This window comes from Pieris napi, chromosome 3, assembly GCF_905475465.1.
Source record: "Pieris napi chromosome 3, ilPieNapi1.2, whole genome shotgun sequence".
Lineage (NCBI taxonomy): Eukaryota > Metazoa > Arthropoda > Insecta > Lepidoptera > Pieridae > Pieris > Pieris napi.
Genome location: NC_062236.1, coordinates 8,629,389 through 8,652,263, shown reverse-complemented (window position 1 = coordinate 8,652,263; position 22,875 = coordinate 8,629,389). Strand labels below are relative to the sequence as shown.

The 22,875-nt window shown below is 32.1% G+C and overlaps 1 protein-coding gene across 1 annotated transcript; it reads left to right on the top strand.

The window, feature by feature from the left end:
- Positions 1 to 1,301: 1,301 nt before the first annotated feature.
- LOC125063668 (outer dynein arm protein 1-like) lies at positions 1,302 to 11,602 on the top strand. The gene is made up of 12 exons (XM_047670233.1): positions 1,302 to 1,452; positions 1,865 to 1,987; positions 2,382 to 2,481; positions 3,209 to 3,306; positions 4,989 to 5,128; positions 5,337 to 5,511; positions 6,315 to 6,497; positions 6,676 to 6,826; positions 7,129 to 7,300; positions 10,147 to 10,279; positions 10,876 to 11,006; positions 11,350 to 11,602. Exons 1-12 carry the CDS (start codon positions 1,372 to 1,374, stop codon positions 11,546 to 11,548), a joined length of 1,686 nt encoding a protein of 561 aa, XP_047526189.1. The 5' UTR covers positions 1,302 to 1,371; the 3' UTR covers positions 11,549 to 11,602.
- Positions 11,603 to 22,875: the final 11,273 nt, after the last annotated feature.

Genomic DNA, 22,875 nt, shown 5'->3' with positions numbered 1-22,875 from the left:
ATATTAGTGTTTTTATTCATATTCCTAATTACATTTCGGTGTATTAACAAACTAGTGTAGAGAATCCTAATGACGTTTCATGCTTTGAATGGAGTGAATTGCCTTCTTTGCATGTCTGAATGCACTTAAATTGATGGACATTTGAAGAGGTACCTTTTCTTACTTAGCCTCCCTATTTCTTATAGAAGTCGTACGTCGTCTGTTACGTAAAAAAAAGGTTGCATGTACTTATGTACGCGCGTAAGAAGTTATACTTCTTTGGCATTATTAAAAATAGTTTTTGATTGCATGCAAATAATTAATTACAATTAAATAATCAAAGACTGGAAAAAGAGTCATTATAGTCAATAAAGTTCAGTTTACATTTGAAAAATTAAATAAATAAATATTTATTATTATTCTCTTACATTAAGTGTAATGTTGTCGAATGTTGTTTTTAAATTATGTCCAAAGCCGTAGCATCTTCCGTGGGCAACTTCATTCTGTTAATTTTGTGTCAGGGTGCGCGCTCATCGTAAAATTTCACTCTCATCAATTTTTCATAACGCGCCTAAAGAAGTATAACATCAAAAATATACTTCAAATTGATAACCTTCATAATGTAATGCCTGATTAGTTCGGGCATATTAAGGAAGCTTAGAGCAGCACAAGATCTTCTTTAGCTTCCGTTTGGCAGTCTCTTTAGCTAATTTAAATCAAAGAGTCGTTTAAGCTTTTGACCAACAACTCTAATTATTGCTGTTTGTAAATATTTTCTACCAGGATAAAATTCGTTTATCTATCATTATCATCATTATTTCTACATTAAAATTATTCGTTTGGTTAAATATATTATGTTTATTTTGTCTAGAAGAAACTGTTTTTTCAAAATCACCGCCCTTAAATACATAGTCTACACTTATTTATTTTCATTTTTCTCCTATCTTGTGTTATTGTGATGTAAAATAAAGTGTTATTATTATTATGACTTACTAATTAAAATTTTATTTCTGTGTACATCTAACCTTATTATAACTGTAAAATACAATTGCCAGAAACGCTTTTATAACTATTCATATCACATTTATTATTATCTATTATCATTGTATTTCTTTGACATAATTAGTTTTATATGATAAAACACAAGGCCTTAGACCATTTTGTGTCAGCAATTAATATCTGCCTAACACACAATGTTCTGGATTACACAAGTAACAAAATATCATTGATTTGGTAGGAATAGAACAATTTGATTAAATAACTAAAATACGCGACCAACTGGATTCATTGTCCGGAAACGTTTACAATATAAGGACTTTAGTTAATAAACATTAAATCGAGTAGGTTTCGATATCGACAATCAAACATTTTTATATTTTTACACTAATCAAAATGGAAGTAACATCAGAACATAGTAACGATTTAGAAGTAATAAAGAAAATGGAAGACGAACACTTGCGCTTACAAAGACAGGTTAATTTTTTTGGAATTATATAATTTAGTAAATAGATAACTTTGTGTCTTACGAATTATTTATAACAAACGGAAAGGCAAAGGTGAGTTTTGTTATTGAGTTTCGCTTTGGTGAATCAATGATAAATATTATGCAAATTTCTTTTTGAGGCTTCGGTAAATACTTTATATGTATTAGGATGACAGCGTTCGTTAGTTATTATACACGAATATTGCTGATTTTCATAACATTGTTATGTTATTTCGAAATTTTACATAAATTTAATAAATATTATCATATAATTTTATATTATAAATACCAGTTACATTTTTGTTTTTATTACATTATTATAGTAACTTTATAAAGTTTGTGTGAAACAATTGAAAGCTATGTAAATTCATAGAACGCGGTATACAAATTATTATTATTCAGGTTCGGATGATACAAGTGGACAGACAAAACCGAATCATGGGCGTTCACCCGAAGTTCCGAAGACAAGATCAGCTGCTAAGGATCCTAAAAAAAGACTATAATAATTTACGTACAGACTTAAAGGTATATATGGCCTTTTTAAATTAACATTGAAATTTTTCATACAAAACTAATTTTAAATATTGATTAAACAAAAATCTATACACTTAAATGAAACGTCCTTTTACCAAATCTATTTATATTTGATTCGTTTTATAAATTGTCGTGAGTTAAGAAATTATTTGTTACCCACACAAGGCTAATCATGTATCACAAAATCATCTTAAATTTCAAAAGTATGCTACGTTCTCTAGAACTTTTTGAAAAAAGAAAAAAGGTTTAATTCAATGAATCAATCACTTTAAAGATATGAGAATTCTTTTTGTGAAAGAGTACTAATTCAGAGGGTCTTGGTAGTTTATAAATGGGTTATGGAAAGTCGTTGAGTTTTGCCTATAAGATACGTTATCCTTTTCAGATTGCAAGATCTGGCGCTCATAAAAAGAATGATAAAAGAATGAAGAACAACTTAGAAAGGGCTCTCTTACTTCACACAGAAACCCAGCAAGAATGTGATGGTATCTATACTCAAACTCAAAATAAATGTATTCATATACACAACAAGTACACTTATAAACGTCAGAAAAGAAGTTAAATTAATTCTAAATTTAGCTGATTAGTTAATTTCTTATTTGTTCCCTTGTTAATATTTATTTTTAGGAAATAGGTAGTCCTTCTGTCCCGGACACACGTCATGGATTTGTGTATGCCAATTTCGCACAAAAAAACCGTGAATTTGGCTAATGCATTTTTCAGCCCAATTGGTTTAAAAACTGTACTATGCTAGCATATTAATTATAAGGGTTAAGCTATTTAGTAGTAAGGATATCTGCCTCCAGGTGCCGTTGAAAATTCCTAATGAATCCGGAATAGTCTACCATATATAAGCGTTTATTCAGTTGCACGTCTGCATTTCCATTAGCCCACTAGCCCAGAACTCATCCCTGAGGAATAGCGTTCATTAAAGCACTTTTAGGTGAAGGCCAGACATTCACGAAAGTATGCGTAGAAATTAGTCGGGTTACATTTTTGGGTCAATTATTTACGTCTAATGTAATAAAATTAAGATTACGATTACGTAACTTTTACAAAGCTGTTAAAAACGTAAAATACCTTTTTAGGTTTTGTCTAGCAATTAATGGGTACACATATCCTTTTACCAATGGGAAGCTAATAGTTAACAAGAAATAAAAACGTCAAATGCTTAAGGGTTATATTATTGTAATATTTCTTCTAAATTTTCAGAAGGAATATTTCTTATGAAGCAAGTCAACGAATTGTTGCTTCGTAAAAAGAAACAACTGCTGCGATTCAAGAAAATTGTTAACGCCAATAATGGGCAAGTAAGTTTATTAATAAAATATGTTTAGATTAATATTTGAATTAATATCTATTAATTGCTTATCTTTACAATTGAAACTATTTTAAACATGTAGTACATAATGTTATTCAAAAATCTAGTATTAATATTTGTAAATATTATAATTAATAATATTAAATTTAGAATACATTTATCGAATGATTAACACAGATGAGAGTAATGCGTTGTTAAAATGGAAGTAACATTTACTTTAATACTAAACTGAAGTGAAATATGGATTTCCAATAGCAAAATACGTAGATAGCCTTATAATTCTGACTCATGATCAAATTAAGATAAATCATGGATTTAACAACTGTTATGACTAGTTTGGTTTAGACACAATACATAAACACGTTAATTACCTACTCTACACTAACCACTACGTTTAATTGATTTTAGTACAGCTTATTAGAATATCGTGAAAACTATTATATTGTATTGTCTTTGATTGACATAACCTTTACACATTTAAAGAAAAAACTTTTTAACCGGATTAAAGTTATGTATTTTTGTAAATCTACAACTATTTAACATTTATTTTAAGTCACCGTGACCACGCACGCTGTAAAGCACGCGAAACGTCGGATAAATTTAAAATTATGTTAAATAGTTGTAGATTTACAAAAATACATAACTTTAATCCGGTTAAAAAGTTTTTTCTTTAAACTATTATATTATCTATGTGCTTGTACCTTCTAATGGCACAGACTTATGTTTTATTGATATTTTTTAGCCTTCTTCTTTACGTGAAATAATTATTTTGTAGCCAGGATTAAGTGTCAAGAGATTACACCACTAAGCCATAAAGGCTTTACTTTAAAATATCTCACTTCGGATAACTTTCTAACCATAACGTTACGCCCTAAAATACGAAACGACTAGTAACAATAACGAACATTCGATATAAAAGCTGGTTTTACTAGTTCCTTTAATATCGTGTCATCATAAAACTAGCTTGTATATTTACTGTTCTATGAACATCAAAATTGGCTCATAATCATTCACACGGAAATTCGTAATTTGTGTTTAATTTTCTCGAAGAATTTTATCTACGGCTTTTAGGATTCTGTATCTGTTTCGTGATCATTCAATAACATAGCCTCTTTATAATGTTTTCTCACATACTTTATAAAGCGGAAGAGGATAACGAAATTGTATGTGCCATAAAACTTTAATATTCAATCAATCAAATCAAAATATGTTTATTCAGTTTAGATGCGTCGTGCGTAGTTAAATTCGCGAAAGAGCAAGACTACGCCATCCATTCGCAAAACTACCAGGAGGCCTTGTTCTGAGAACACCGGGCAAGAAACTCAGCAAGTTATACCCTCCCTCTACATTACAATTACTCAAAGGAAAATTTCATAAACCACAACGTCATTAAAGCTACATAAGTAAAAAAAATCTGTTCTGTGATTTACCACATTCACCATTACACACATATTCACAACACTTCAAAGATAACAAAACTAATTATAACAATATAATTAGAACTATTGCCAAGCGTCTAGGTATTCATTAACTGTATAGTGACCTTTATATATGTGTTAAGGCGAGTATTGCGGTTTTACTAGGAGCCACTAGAATCTAGTGACTAGATCACATAGGTGGGTATGGTACTTTGACTGACGTTTTTTTGAGCCACTGATAATAATTTTACAGTTGGAAGAACGTCGTCTCCTTTGTGAAAACCGTCTAGCATCTACTGAGAATAGACTGGAAGCAGCTACATTAAGGTTTAATGCCGTCCAGAGTGAGAATAAGAAGATTCGAGAAGAGATCGAGCACATGCTTAAAGATCGGTAATTATTTTTCTACGATACATATACTAATAAAAAGATTTATCATAGTGTTTATATTATTCTCAAATAATACCTATTTTTTGTTACGTTGAAACATTAACAGTTGTTCCAATAAACCACCATAGAGTGAAGAACTCCATTTTCAACTACGGATGGGATTTTCAGACAAAATTGATTAACTTATTTTCTACAAATAAATTATTTGCAGAGCAATATTCAATGAAGCATGGACAAAAATGCTGAATGGTCTGAAACGAGGGAAGAAATTCCTCACTGATCTTTTCGAGTCCTCGACTCTTGCGTACGACCAGAGAGATGAGTGGTGCGCGAAGCTACGCTCTGTGCAGGAGAAGGGGAATCTGGATCAAATGGTTCAAGTTCAGGTATATGAAGGGTTTCTTATGATAAAGTTCCAAATTTTTATAGACTTCACAGAACTTATACATCAAAGTAAAATAATAAAGAAACAAATAATCATACAAAACCCAACATGATTGTTCTGATTGATGAACACAATATTTCATTTTAAAACAATAAGTTGACACCTCATACATTTCGATAATTAATATGATAAATTGAAATATTGGATAAATAGTACTTTGAAATGTTTTATTTATCCTGATGAAACAATGACAACTGAATCTTTGTTAATGAACGAAGTTTAAAGTGGAATTAATACCACGAAATAGGTGAACCATTAAGGTTTGAAAACAGCAAACAATCTGGTACAACGCATTTATAATTGCAGTTCTGCCAACTGCTTCGACAAAAAGTTAGTAGATAGCTCAATTTAAAACTTCAATCTAATGCAATTACATACTATAGTATGCTATAGCGTGCCTCACGGTTTTTGTTTTTGAATATTTAAATAATTTCCTGTATATCATTAATCATGTCTGATGACAACCGATATGAGTCATCAACATTAGTCGCTTATCATGGCACACTTACAACTTTTAGTAAAGAAATTCAGAAATTAGAGTGATACTTTATTAGACATTACTAAGTTTTTTTTATAAAAAGGAAGAAAAATACCTTCGTATTTGGTTTTTCCAACGACACATGTTATGGAATAATTTGTCTTTTCACTAATAAATCCGATTTGATGTCTATACACATATAATTAACTTAAATACTTTAACATTTAAATTACTTGTTTTAAATGTCAAGTTTTTTATTGTTTCAGGAAATGCGTGACCTACAAAAAGCTTTTGATCATGAAATGAAGCTCTATAATTTTTTGGCACGAAAAGGAGTGATCCGTATTAATCGGAAGCAAGAGGAGAGGGAAGAGAAAATGGAAGAAAAAGAAAAAGAAGATTTGAAAAAAGAATTTGATGAACATGTTAAATTTATTGACGAAATAACGGTAATGTTTTGTTATTGTGCATAAGTCGGTGATGAAAATACCGATGTACTAAATGTAATAAAATTCTAGAGCAATGTGAAGAAGGAACATACAAATATCTAGTTACAAGATTTTTCTATGTAAATATGTAATTATCGTGTATCGCTACGTGAACTAACATAACTTTAACATTTGCTAGGATTATGCGAAACAGGAGGACATAAACAAAATTATAGATGAATTCAATAGAGTAGAACAAGAGAATTTTTCGATATATAAACTTCTTACTGACTTCTGCGCTGAGAATGAAGTGCTAAGTCGAGATCTTAAGAACATACAGAGGGATATTGGTAAGATTTTTTCAAATACCTACTTTAAGCATTTTTTTAATATAATGAAAATTAACACTTGAAGTAACTTGCACGTAAAGCATGACATTTTTATGAATGATGTTCTTCTTAGTTATATTTAGATAAGTAATTAAATATGTGGCATTTAAAGCCAAATAAAAGTAGAAAGGAGGATGGACTTTCAAGAGGCAACAACTAATCTATGGGATACGGTAGTCAACTCTACCAGAATTACCTTAATTAACGGCTGAATCATTTAAAAAAGAAAATCAATTATTCATATAAAATAACATATTACCCAGAGGACAGAAGAGATTGGAACGAAATGGTGGAAGAAAAAAGACAACGAAAACTAGATATACTGAGAAAAAAGTTGGCAGAGCAAACTCTTAAAACAGAAGAAAAGAGAAATATATACAAAGAGAAGGAAGACCTTTTGAAGAACACCATGGAAAGTATACGGGAGATATTTAAGTAAGTAATTGTAATTCATAGCAGTGTTGGCCTAGTGGCTTCGGCGTGAGACTCTCAAACCTGAGGTCGTAGGTTCGATCCCCGGCTGTGGACCTTCTTTCTATGTGCGCATTTAACATTCGCTCGAACGGTGAAGGAAAACATCGTGAGGAAACCGACATGTCTTAGACCCAAAAAGTCGACGGCGTGTGTCAGGCACTGGAGGCTGATCACCTACTTGCCTATTAGATTTAAAAATGATCATGAAACAGATCCATAAATCTGAGGCCAAGAGCTAAAGAGGTTGTAGCGCCACTGATTTATTTATTTATTATTTAATTGTAATTTTACTAATGCCTGATTTTTATATTTTTTTTATATTATATATTGCGTTAGCGTTTAATTAGCTTGGTGTTGAATTGTGTCATTATCTGGTCACCAGAACGAACCTATCTGCATAGATAGGGTTCGTTCTGATACGTTCGAGAAAAAGACACTAAGAGACACGATTAAGGATATTGTTACGAGCTAGGGGATAGGATAGAAAACGCCGTAGATCTCTTCAAGGGTTTATTTTTAAATAAACCAACGAGGAATTTGTTTACACTAAAAGCCACAAATTACGCGCAGAAATACACTAATTACGCGCACACAGTACTTTCTCACTTGTCTTCACTACACGCACTTTCCTCTTCGATGTTAATTTCTTAGAATCGCACTCAAAACTGAATTAATGGATCGCGTTTCGGCTCGCTTATATATCCCTGGAAATAATCTTGAACGATGTTCGAGAACTTTCTAGGCAGGATTGGTACTGATTAGCGGTTTTACTATTCGTACAGAACGTACGTACTCTTTATCTCTTTCGCACATTGCTCCGTCATTGTCTCAAAGTTCACCAGTTTTTTTAAATAGTTAAGGCAAGCAACGGCTTGAAAGTTTTATACGTGCAATAATTGCCCTACTATTGATGGTAAACTCAGAAAACTGCTTACCAAGCACTCCATAATAACAATATCATCAACAAATCATAGTAGGTAAACGTGGCGTCAGCATTATGCATGATCGCATTAAGAGCCCATTAGTGACGTCACTCACCGCTGACGCGACGTCATCACTACAATAAATTAATTATTCTCGTCTCATTAATTAAATCTAATTGTAACTGGATTAATTTGGCTTCTGGAAGATGTAAGGAAATGTTTGGATGTTGGTACCTATGTCATTGATAACCGATTACAAATAGAAGGTTTACTAGCAAAATATATGCGTGTTGTGACATTTGCTATCCAAGCAATATAAAGGAGATTTATTTTGAACTCATTTATTTTCTTTGAACTTCTTAATTTTTAGCTAATAGCATTTATAACGTATTAAAATGTATCTTATTTATCCTGATGAAAGTAAACGTTTTTTACTTAATGTTTTGTTTCAATTTGTCAAAGTAAAGCATGGCGTTATGGTTGCAGTCCCTTAGAATTTCCTTTTTCATTGACGGTGTGACGGAGAGTTTCTTGCCAGTTCTTCTAGCCTCTACGCTCTTGATTTGGGAACTGGTAGCAAATATGAATTTAGATCTTCTTTTTTAGATATTGACATTCATAACTGTCACCAATATAATTTAAAAAAAAATATTTGATATACGTAGTATTTGAAAGCTAGAAAATTATAAAGAAGAGCATCAAAACATGCATAATGTAATATTTGTTATTCATCTCTAACATTTAACTTTTTAACAGTAAACATATCCATTACGTCCGCATTAAGTTTGAGTTAAAAGAGTTTCAATAGATTTATGGGACCGACTTAGCCAAATAACGTTCCGCCTCTAAAGCTGCATTTACTTTATTTTCAGCTTTCACCTACTTAGACGGTCTTCTAAATTCCACGGGAGGTACTATTTAAAAACAATGCTGACTCGTATTTCTTTTGCTTTAACAATAATACACTTGCTTGACTATTAGATTTATAGTAGGTACATTGGACTTTATATTTAGAAGATACCTAAAAGCCATTTCAACCTCGGATATATGTCGGAGACATCGTCTCTCCATCGATATTGACATCGTCATTAGCGGGCTCAGTGGGCGTCATGTGGGTAACGTGCGAGCACAAAAGACACGACTAATAGTCGTATAATATTTAATTTACATTGAATCCTTTAACATTACAAATAACACTTTAGCCTTTATTACTTAAGCTGGTTCAGTGTACCGATCACCCTTTTAATCTGCTAGATTCAACTCGTTCCCACCTCTCATCACCACAGGGCTCCATTGAATACTCAATCAGTAGAAACCCGCGTTGCCTGGACGCACTGTCAAAGTCAAAATGGCGCCTAGACCTTTGCTCTGCTTTGATTGGTCGTAACAATATTCGTACTTTTATTCGTAAAGAAGTGATTACTAACTATGAAATCGTTGAATATAACAAAACAATTCGAATCCAAATAAATTATGATTCTCATAAGTGAAAATGAAGGAATTTCAATAATTTTTTAATTCGTTGTTGCGAAGCAACAATAAAAATCTAAGGTCATTTTGTTATGATGGAGTCGATAACACTTCCTGATTATCCGAACATTCCGACATATTGAACGTCGAATAGTTGCGACGGCCTCTCTCATTTTTAACTGACTTCTAAAACCATTAACAATTTGACATGTAATATATTTTACAATGAAGTGAACCAGAAGTTTTTCACTCTCTGGCCTTTGTCACAGCTATTTCTATTTACATATTTACCTATATTCTATAGAAAGCGTATTTGCCAATCGCTTACTTTATGAAACCATAAGCGACTTGTATTTAAAACATTGAATCTTAATACTGACAATTTAAAATTAATTCAGATTTAATTGTCTTCAGTATGCTAGAATGCAGCCTGGAGCCATTTGTCAATCTACTTGGCGACAAGGAGCCTTCACTACACAGATTGGATATGACCTTTCGTCTAATAGCTGAGAAAATTAAGGAGCACATACAAATTACGTATTATTATGTAAGTTAATTATATCTAACGTCACATTTTGAACGGGACTGTCCCTTTTTCCAATTACGAGTCCCGGTGTCCCCAAAATGAACTGTGGGACGCAAAATTGTCCCGTTTTCAGAAAATTTAAGCAGCAGAATATTAAAAAAAACACGCCAAGAGGTTCATTCTTATTTGAAATCGTCACGTCACGTCAGCTATATTAAAACAAATTTGTTCTTCTGATAAATATAAATATAACTATACCTACCTTTCCTTTGGGTACCTATATTTTATGATTCGTAACTTGTAACCCAACTAAATAAATAGCTCTAAAAAAGTGTTTTTTTTTTCATTGACTACTTATTATTTGACCTAAATTAAAGCAATGTCACTTTAGTTATATCCCGAATATCCCTTCTTGGGTTCGATTTTCGGTGAAACAATTTTATGGGATGGTAAGTATATAAATATATATATCCAATAGCATCTGGGTTTAAAAATTTTACTCAATTAAGAAGTTAAGGAAATTGCTAGAGCTGTCCGTACCGTCGTGTACTTTCCGTTCTTCAGCCAGTTAAAGGTATTATTGACATTATAAGAATTCAGCTTGATAATTATTTTAGGAGAGACACATGATCAAAAAAGGGGATAAGAGTTCTTCCCGCCTCAAAACCTACACCATCCACCCTCAGCCGCCGAGCTTCTGTCCAGGACTACCAATAAACTTATTAGTACCAGCTGATCCTTGCCCAGCGTAAGTATGGACGAGTATTACTAGTATTCCAAGAGCTGTTACCATCAATATATAAATAAAATAAAAATTTAATAAAACATTAAAATAGCCTTTATTCGAGTACACTATAACTACACCAAGACCATGTAATTTATGTTTATATTACTTTGTGAAGGCCTCCTCCAAATTCTTCCACTTGTCCCTTGCGACAATTTTCCAATTTTGCCACCAATATATATTCAATCCAATAAAATTTGAATTTTTTTACTTTGTGCAAAAATGAGCCTAAGAATGTCAATAGACAGTTTTAGCGCCACCAATTCCGTAGAAGGTACAATAAAACAAAACAACATCCAATTTACAGCTGCATAGAAGCGCGCTGGCTTTCCCGAGTGACAGAGTCCCTTGAAACACCATTTACCACTGAAATGGCGTTAACAGCACTACAGGAGTTGGCTGAAGATCCAGCTTTTGAAAGGAGTGACAGAATCCATCAACTCACTGACTGCAGGGTCCCACAAAGTCGAAATATTTTGGCGCGACGATACTTACAATACTCATAAACAAAAGATATCTAGGCTACAGATAATCTGTTTAATAAAATTATATCATATAAACTATATTTAACTACTACATACAAAGGGACTTACATAATAAAATTATTTTTATACATATTTTATATTCAATTATCGTGTTGTAATAGCGTGGCAACGAAGGAAACAAACATCTGCGTATATTTTATTTATTATTTTAGCAAGACTTTGTTTTAAGTCAAAACCAATTCAAAACAAAATATTTCACCGTGATTCACGCCCAAGACCTCCGTGACCACTAGCGCAAATAATTCTTAGTGAGCAAGCGTAAATTTTATAAGCCAAAATCGAACGGTTATAAAGACGTGTTCTTATCAATATTTAAAGATAATGTTAATACGTCATAGGTCAACAATGTCTAGTCAAGATGAAAATATTTCCGTGAGTGTTAAAGCTAACAACGAGGGTATAAACTAAGGCACGGGCGACAAAGCCCGACTTTTTGTTACAATACGATACAAAGGCTTTAAAAATAGAGTGTTACAGTTTTTCACTCTGCAAACATTAGGATCCGTTGACTTTTATAACGACTGAAATAAAACTATTTCCTTTGCTTAACTGAATACGTGGAATACGTGGGTTTATTTTCTACAAGTTCTCTGTTTATATAAACATGCCAAGAGGTTCATTCTATTTTAAAATAATCACCAGCTATATTAAATCAAATTTGTTCTTCGGATAAATATAACTAAACATTTTGGGTACCTATATTTTGTGATTCGTAACTTTTAAGCCAACTAACTTTTTCTAAATAAATAGCTTTCAGCTTGATAATTATTTTAGGAGAGACACATGATCAAAAAACACTCTGCACTGTTTTTCACTCTGCAAACATTAGGATCCGTTGACTTTTATAACGACTGAAATAAAACTATTTCCTTTGCTTAACTGAATACGTGGAATACGTGGGTTTATTTTCTACAAGTTCTCTGTTTATATAAAATTGCAGATCTTCAACATTACTTTAAACAGGCATTCTTTAACATAATTTACTTTATTACTAAAAAAGATTTCAAATCAGGATTGTGGAGTTGATAAGATCTAAATATGTGTGTGTAATCTTAATTAATAATTTGGGCGTTCGACGCTAAAAATCCCGGTTTAACAAATATTAAATAACGCAAATGATAAAAATATTTATGATGCACTATTATAAAATGTATAGAACTATAATATATCAACAATTATTCAACTGAATATTATAAAATTTTACAAGTAAAACTTTATGATAAATTAAAATAATGCTAAACAGAAGTTGGCACAAGTAATGGCGGCGCGTCGTGCGAAACGGACATCCGGTTGACATCGCGCGACTACTTCCGGTATGCTCGCACTCACAAGCGGAGCGATAGCGGAAATTTTGTCAAAAATTAGCTCTGCCTTATAAACGCACGATAACGGCTTTGAGCCGTATTCGCATCTTTCTAATCAACTTTTAATAAATGACTTAGGAAGAACTTCCGCCACAAGCATGACATGAATACAAATAGGCGATCATATTCATAAATTGTGATTCTTTTAAAGGGGATTAGTTTTATATTATCCAACAACGAGAATTTACAAGTGTCAAATTGCGATAGTCATTATGTACTTATGTTTAATTGGGAATGCCCACAGGAGCATAATTTAAAATGGTTTATTAAACTCGTTTTTGTTATTAAAATCTGTACTATTATTTATATTATTAAAGCGCGATTATTACTATACAGGAAAAATTGTAAATTACCCGCTGTTCTCGTAAACAAAGCCTATATTTGTGCAACCATTTAGCTGTATACAAACACATTGATAGATGGTGCATTTGCAATATGTCTTACTGCTTACTATATTTCGCTACTTTGCTTTTACAAAACATTATATTTTGGTTTCATATTACAAACTTCACATACTTAGTAACTGAACTTTGACTTCTTAGCCGATTTTGACATAATAATATGCCTGTGTCTATAACACATTTTTTTTTAATTAACTTTTTTAAATTTACTTTAATAATAATATTAATTTGAATCTCAATAGATTACAATAATAATTGTTATACTATGAATGCATTACTACAAACTTCTCTTGTGTTCGATTGACCTCGATTAGCGCTTTGTTTTTTTTGTTTCTCTGTGTACAATATTATCGCTGCTTGGACTGAATGGCTGATTTATAGCTCATAAAATGAACAGTTTGTCCCTGAACTTGATGGAAGCCGACCTTTGTCAACGATAAATAACAGGACGTGTCAATACTACCATATTGGTAATATATTACGGTACTACAGTGATGGCTCGGTCGGGATTACCTCAACAAACTCCAATGAGGTTCTAAAAACCACCACTTTAGTCATAAAAATTCGCTTGCAACAAAGAACCTGTATTTTAAACGTTTCGTTTAGTCTGAAAATCAGTAAAACTGTTCTTATATAATTTAAGTTTTTATATATTTAATTAATATATATTATTTTGGCAGTGATTAAGACTTGACTTGAGATATGATGTTAATATTGCTTATCTAGATTAAATTATGCGTCGACGTCGTTTGAACTAATCTGCGGCGCATACAATCCAATATATATTGAGTAGGTACTACGTATATAATATTACGGAGTTATCATTAAATTTATTTTATTCCTCTTAATCCCCAAAACATTTATATACATTTTGATAGTATGACCATTAATCATAGTTCACTAGACTACGAAATGTAATATTCTTAATTCACTTCTTCGAAAGTACTAAAGAAATTCAGTCCGTAGCATGAATAATAAATTAAATAAGCGGGACGATTTAATTCTAACCTAATAACTATTACTGAATTGAAATTCGCCTTCAAGTCTTCGTTTAAGAAAAGTTCTCGACAATTAGTGTTATTATAATAATTGTTACGCAGCTTCACACTTAAAGAATTCATAAGTAAATATTTTGTAAAATATGCCAATATAAATTGCTATATTGTTTGAAGTCACGATCTTACTTTTTAAGGAAAATGTGATTGAAGGGTACTGTTGAACATCTCTAAGACCCTAATCTTAATTAAAAATTAACAACTTTGACCTCAATAGGAAAGAAGTTCAAAAACGTCTTGGAATTAATAAGCTTTCTAATTAAATAATTTACGCTAATTACTGTCAAATTACGTTAATTCCTTCTCAAAGATTGTCAAAAAGCGTATTGCTCGAGAGGTCACTTTCGTCAAAACATCTCTGCACTTAAGTGGCGAACTTTCAATTCGACTTAACGCTTCGAGTGTTTAGAGTATGTTGTCCACAATTTCAGCTGCTTAAGGATATAATTTTATAGCTCCCGAGAATTTTGAAATAGTATATTTAAAAGTTAAATAGTATAGTTATCCAATATATATATTGGATCGTAAAAAGTAATAACGATCACAAGTAAATGAGGCGGAGGCATTTCTTTTTCTTTATCTGTTTCATTAATTTCCCCACATTGTTTTTCTGTCTGGGAGTCTTAATATTTGGTATTTTCTTAATATAAGGCAATTAAAAAAGACTTCCACGTTCGCTTTGTATAGTTGAACCATTAACCTATGAGTTCGATTTATATACAAATCACCGTTTTATACATTAACCATGATTACCTACTTTAAAAAGAAAGTTTTTGCTTTGATTTTTTTACAATTCTATTGATCGCAGTAAAGCGGCTAAGAACTAAACAATAACCCCATGTTCTATTAAAAAAAATATCAAATTCCATTTTATCAAAAAACATAGACAACATCAAATAATCGTCAAGATTGTCGACAAGTAGGGCATCCTTGATGGATTAAGATTAAAAAAGTTACATCCTTGTCACCGTGACAATATCGGATAAAACTTGTTACGCCAAATGACCATAACGTCATCAGCTGTTTAACGAAAGTGTTTAACTTGCAAACTTTAGTAAAAGTACATTCTAACGTACTATTGAAAAACGAATCGAGTTGTGTCGTTTGGCTGTATTTGGTCTACGCTGTTGACAAATCACATTCAATCATCACGATCCAACTATTTTTTTTTGTGGGCGCCACATGGACGGAATGGATGGACAAAAAATGAAGATGGCACCCCACTGCACAGTTTTTCAAGCCGAATTGACGGCGCTACGAAGCGCGACTAATCACGTAAATAAAAATTTGCGCGACGCAAAAATCTACAGGGATTCTAGAGCAGCATTAAATGCAATTGTAAGTGGACGATCTCTTGATCTCCAGGTAGCCGAGATCCACCAGAGCCTAGAAGAGTGCCGCAAAGGCTAGAGTGACACGTTGGTACGCCGGGAAACGAGAGAGCGAACACATTAGCAAAAGAAGCTGAGCTGAGCAAAACCTGAATACCTGAAACAGCTGGAATTACAAAAATGTCAATCGGAGATGCTAGAGCTGCATATACTCGTAAGTTAATTAAAAGAGAAGCATTTCACACCCCTTATGGCGCATTCTCATAGGGCACGGAGCCTTCGCACATTGCCTGCATAGGTTTAAAATTAAGTCGATTCCAACATGTACTGCAATAATGGCGAACAGATCGTAGAACATATGCGTATACATTTTCATATATTCGCACCGTGCAGGCACGACCTGGATCAACAAACACAGGTGACAGTAGACCGTAACGGCCTACAGGACATGTTTACAAAGCACAGACCATGCCTGAAACGGTTCTGTGACAAAATTATTAATTTTGTAATGGAGGCAAACAAAAATGAAAGAACGGGTCTCGCTTGCCCATGAATATTGTTAATAATAATATTACCGATGTAGGCGTATCTGGCGAGACGCACAACACGAATGAGTATGATTTTATTTTATGTATCTTTTTAGTTAATAAAATATAAGAGACGGAAAACTTCCCTGGACACGATGGCAGGGAGTAGATGGGAAACCAACAACAATACCCCGAAACATCGATTAAAAATCCCTGGTTTTTGTTGTACACTCGGATTGAAAGATATTTCAAATATGCATCAAAAACACATTCAAGTCGAATAAAAATTCGATGTTGGAGACTTACAGCTTTTTTATATTTCAGTTTTAGCCACGCTTGGAGTTTAAATTTGGTTTAATGTTGTTTAGTTTCTAGGCTTAATATATACGTAAGTTATTTTTTTACTTTAAAAAGTAAAAAAATAATTAATTAATAGGTAAACCTAATATTAATTATGAATTTAAAAAATCTTCTACCTCCTAAAAACCCCTAAGGCATCTTGTTTCCCCCTAAATTTGGTATCACTATTCTCACTCTAGAATTTTACTAACTCGTATGTACGGTACTTAAGCACGCATTCTTTTTAAGTAAAGTTTTTCTTCCCGGTTCTAATTTGATATTTTTGAGGTTGTCTACCAAAACCTTTTTAGAAGTATTTGTTTTTCTAGAAAATATATTTAAAAAATAGTAACGTCCAACGAGTGCCACAACACAACGTAGTTTTCTTTCGATATTTAAGTTTCGTTGACAATTAGAATACACTGTAACCTTAATAATGAACAATTCAATAAGAATAATCTATTCTATGTTCTCCTTAACTCAAATACCAAACAGATACCGTCCAGCTAAAGCGATACATACTCAGAATTGTAGTTTAGCGATGTAAATTTTTCTTAAACTATCCTAAACATTCTTAATTTTCCTCACAAAACTTTTAACTCCTCTCTTATACGCAGTTGGTAAAGTGAACTAATTTCAAACTGTCCTGAACTCTAATTATGCATCTCAACTATTTCCATAATCTATTCAATTATGTGACATTAAGATACGCCTCTCCACTGCAGTACGCCAACTTTTAACTTTAAATAGTGTTACTGCCATTTCGAGAATGCCTACCTTATATTAAGACTGTACTAAGTTAATACTTTTGATACGAGATATTTCAATTTACTATAGAATTCCTAGTATTACCTATATTTCAATATAAACTAGACTTTTCTTTGTTAGAAGACATCAGTTTTTTAATTTTATTACTAAAGCTATTAAATTTATATATAACGAGAACATGTCAAAATAATATTAAGGTAGGCTAAACACGTAATCATTTTGTGGGTCGTGCCCACTCTAGAGTAGCCTAGTGAACACCCCAGGATGTAAGGCAACACTATACCTACACCAATGTTACTAAGCCTGGGTAAAGGTATTTCATAATGGATCGACATATTTTTGTTTGTTAAAATTAATAAATGTATCGAAAATTGTACCCTTATTTAATTATAATTTATATTGCTGCTTAAACTCTGAGCCAATTTTTATAAATCACTTACTAAGATACAACTTACGCATTGCGACGCTTTGTAAAATACAGGGGCTGAAACATTTGAAGAAACATTGTTTCCAAGTTGTCTAGAGTTAATGGCCTCAGGCTTAATATTTCAATTTATTCTTGTGTGTGACAGAAACGTAAATTGCTCATGAAAACTTAGGCGCTTTGTTGAGGATAATTTGATAAACAATAATATGATTAACTATTATTAGTTTTATTTATAAACAACTGGCCTGGCGAACATCGTACAGTACAGTCGATTCTTTATTTGTTTAAAATACTTATTCTGCTATTCGAGACACCGGTCTAGCTAGTAAGATAAAAAAAAGAAAATTGATAAGACAACAAATTATGTCAAAAAATTAAAAATTACCTTCCCAGAACCCCTCCACTAACATTTGAACTTTATGCTATGGTATTAAAGTTCAAATTGACTTTTAAGTATTATTACGAATATTTTGTATGGGAATATAGAAAAGTGTTGTTTTTAGACTTTTTCACTCAATTTTTTTTTAATTTTTCTCCGTTAGAACCATCCTCGTACTTCAAGGTATATTATATAAAAAAAATCAGACAAATCGGTCAAGCCGTTTTCATGTTATGTCGTGACAACGGAAAACGGGTTTCATTTTTATATATATAGATTATTGTCGCTATTTCTTTTAAATTTTTTGCATAATTCGTCAGTATATAAAGTGGATAAAAATGTTAATGCGAGCTTGGGTCCTCAAAAAGCGTCAAGTGTCGTTTGGAGGATTTTGTATTTTATTTTTAAGGGCTTTATGAACCTAGAACTATATTTAGCCTCTGCTACATTTCCATATTAAAATGACTCATAGGCATAATATTAGTTAAATAAATTACATATGTAATATGTAATTAATATATGTATTGGTTCCGATGAGCAAACATATTTTAACAAGCTTGACTTACATAATTGATTCCTTTACAGATTGTTGATTGTTGACGATGTAACGATGTAACTTAACGGGTAAATAAAAATTTTCATTACCATTTTTGCAGCAAGTACCTACCCTTCTGTGCCTACCTAACAAAACAATTTCGTTCTCTTCTGCTCTACGCCCTTGACTTGCGAACTGGTAGTAAAATATGTAAATTTAGAATCAATTTAACATCTTTTCTGTGGACATTTACTTATTTATTTTTCACACTTCGTTACCATAATATACAAAATCATACATATAAAAAAATATTGGTTGTTTGTTAAGTAGGTTTACGATCGAGATGTTTACGTTATAACGTCTTATTGGTGATATAAGTTTTTGGGAAGTATGGAATTAATGAAGATAACAATTTTTTCAAATTTTAAATTACATCTATCGTTTTATTCACACTTTTGATGATAAATTTCGGGTGTAAAATGACAAGTTTACTTATTCGACTATGATATACATTTTTCTTCATACATTCACGGAATGACTGGCAGCGCTCGAGATGAGACGGGAGATCGATCCGTCTCTCTCTCGTTATACCTGCGATCGCGCTCGTGAGGTTTTGGTGTGACACAAGTTTCTGAACATGTCACCCGACTAAAACGATTTTAAAGACGTTATCATGTCAAAACAAAAAAAGCAGGTTACATAAGTTATTAGGCAACGGGCGGCCTTATGGCTAACAAGCGATTTCTTCCAGGCAACCCATTAGGGTTGTATGGAACAATGTGGAGTTTATATGGAACAATAAAAAAACACAGAAACACCTACAGCGGCGACAATCATAAGTGAACTTGGTTACCTATATGAATAAAGTTATTTTGAGTTTGAGTTTGTTTCCCCTGGATAAAATTCAGAGGTATATCTGTGAATTCATGCATTAACCGTAAATTGTCTATGGAATCACTTTCTATCGACTTTAGTAGTGAATGTCCGTTGAAGACATCGTTTCCTTAATAAGTCCGTACACCCTTAAGTTTAATCCATAAAAGTAGTAACTGGATCTGACACTTGAAATAATATTTAATATAGAATTTAAATTAATTATCAGGTACGAGCTAATTACATATAAACGGTTTAAGTTCAACCGATATGATCGCCATTTTGTGTCGTGGAAATAAATTGATACTGTGTCTGTGGTCAGTAAAATATGTTATAATGGTACATTTATGACATTAATCGTATCGAAAAATTATTTTATTTAATGTAATTTTAAGTGCGTGTTTAATAAAGGAAGTGTTTTTTAGAGAGAAATGGATGGATAACTTAAACTTTGGGCTAACTCAGTTACTTAGGTAAAAATGAGACAAATAAAACTTGCAATAGGAAGTCCTTTGTTAGTAAATAAGGTAGGATATACCTTCACATGTAACGACTCATTGGTCTAGTGGTTAGTACCCCTGACTGCGAATCCATGAGTCCCGGGCTGAGACGAACATCGATGTGATGAGCATTTGGTGTTGTGCTTAGGTCTTGGGTGTTTAAATATGTATTTATATGTCTATCTATAATATGTATGTATATCCGTTGCCTAGTACCCATAACACAAGCTTCACCAGCTTAGCATGGGACTCGGTCAATTGGTGTGAATTGTCTTTAAACAAAAAAAAAAAAATTCAGTATATCCTAGGTGGAACTCCTAAACCAAAGTTCTGAAAACGCCTCATATATTTACATTACTAATATTATTTTAGGATCGCATTTTGGATACATACATTTTAAAATTAAAATATTAGAAGCTACAATAAACATTAGGATATTCGAATAATGTTCCAAACATTGACATGTGCAATGGCCAGTATGCAGTGCAAAGTGCATGTCGACATCAGCATTTGCCTTAATAAAGCTTCTATTACAGTTAAAGCTAAATCTATAAAATATAACCAAGAGGGAAGGAAATAATTTTGCTAACGCGTAAGAGTAACAAAAACGTCAGTAAACTTCTTACAAAAGACAAGTTTCGTACCTATAATTCGTACCTAATGTATAAAAATAGTGATTTGTTTTTTTTAAATATATAGGTGTTAACACGTACCTAGGAACGAAAACTACTTGGACTAATGTCAAATGAGACAATTAACCTAATAAATAAATGTAAAAATAGCGCCAAAATATGCCTCAGTAGAATTGTCATTGTACAATTTAGGGTCTACAAATTTATTCAAATTGACTTTTGACCTATTTCTTAACCAATATCATAAGATTCTTTTTTTCTACATCATTGTAATAATGGTTTTTTTTTTAATCTTTTGCGTATAATCGTCATTATATAATCTTTTCGATATTCATTATTCCAATATACGATATTAAATAATCGATTTTTCTACACAAGGAATACAATCGTAAAACATAGGTAAATACAGAATAATATGATACATGGAACATTGTGAAGTTTGTTACGTGTTGCCGATATATTGATCTCTGAAAGAAAATAATTAAATCGGTCCTTCTAAAATATCATATCGAACTTTTTGACCTAACTGTACAAAGAGTATTTTGTTATATTTCAACGGATGTCTATTTATGATATTTTAAGGAGTTCTTATTCTATAACGCGCGACTGAACATTTATAATAGTTTAGATAATTAGAATATCCTAAATCTCGATATGGGATATCACCCTTACATCAAAGCCAAATGTTATGCGGACGACAGAGATGTTTTGATCGCTATGTCATTTGAATACGCTTTCCTACTAAATGTATAGGGCTTATATTCGCGTTCATTAGCTGCTCCATTTTGCAAAACGATATTCGGATACATTACAGCTTATTTCGGCGTCTATTTGACACAAAATCAATAAAATTCGTTGTGAGACGCGTGAAAGAAAAAAATAATCATATCAAACTTTTAACTGTAAAATGGGGTTAATATATGACTGTGCCTTTGCAATGGCAATGGATGCTATTTTAGAAAATATTTTTTTTTCTTAAAATGTAAAGAAGAAAAAGGTACTTGACAATCCAGGATGGATTGAGTGATTGGATAAGTTTTTATTTCATTGTATGTTCGTACGTATGCTCTGTAATATAATATCATATAAAAGTACATAAACTTAAATCTATGGCTAATTTGATTTTTCTCGAAAACCACTTTAAGACAACGATATAACGCACGATTTACTAATTTGCGCAAATTGTAAAATTGGGTTATCTAGGTCGATAACGAAGTAGAACACCAATTAAAAATAATAATAATAGAATTTAATCATGGACACAATCAACAATTAGCATAAAAGCCTTTAGTCTGTAGCACTCTCCAGTGACTATAGAACTTTCGATGTTGACTGACATTCCAATTGGCGCGAAATGCTGAATAATTTGACGTTTCACTTACCTATTGCAAATTAGTCGCCTACGTGGCTATGTGGTTAACGGCTAACGCACATGTGTTGGGCACATCGTTCTTGGTTCGATTAGCAGTGAAAATAGAGTTGTTTAAAATTTGTAGACGAATTATCCCATAAGTGCCTTATAAAATATTCATTAAAGAGTCGCAGAAAAATGCCCTCATTAGGCCTGTAAAGTACCTACATTAATTTATTAATGTTAATACGAGTTGTTTTGACGCTCAAACAATGCAAAATAGAGTCACCAAAAACTAAATCGATTTTAAAACCATAGATATCGTAACCTTCTCTACTTATATAATACCACATAATATCATAATTAGTGAAAGCTAATATAATAAGTAAGTAAATAATACGTTTAATCTGGTTAAATAAAGTACATACATGCAAATTTAGTACAAATCCATTCATCCATCAAATCCAAGTTTTTAAACTCCTGACACAGCTCCAAGATGTTATTTGCTACTAAAATTGAGTAAGTTTCATGCATGAGCACAACTTTGATCTTTTATCGACAACTTGAGAGCCTCTCGGTTTGAATATTGAAACTTCGCTTTATGTTTTATCAATATAAACATCTGATCTTCAGATGTTTATTCACTCTAACTTATTTATGAACAAAAAAACACCGATCCCCGCTGTTAATGTTTTTATGTATAAACTAAGTTAGTTACGCCGAAAATATCAGCACCTATGCATTGATTACATAGCCCATACAAAATAAAACATTCTAATGATTGGCCCCTTTTAGATCGAAATACG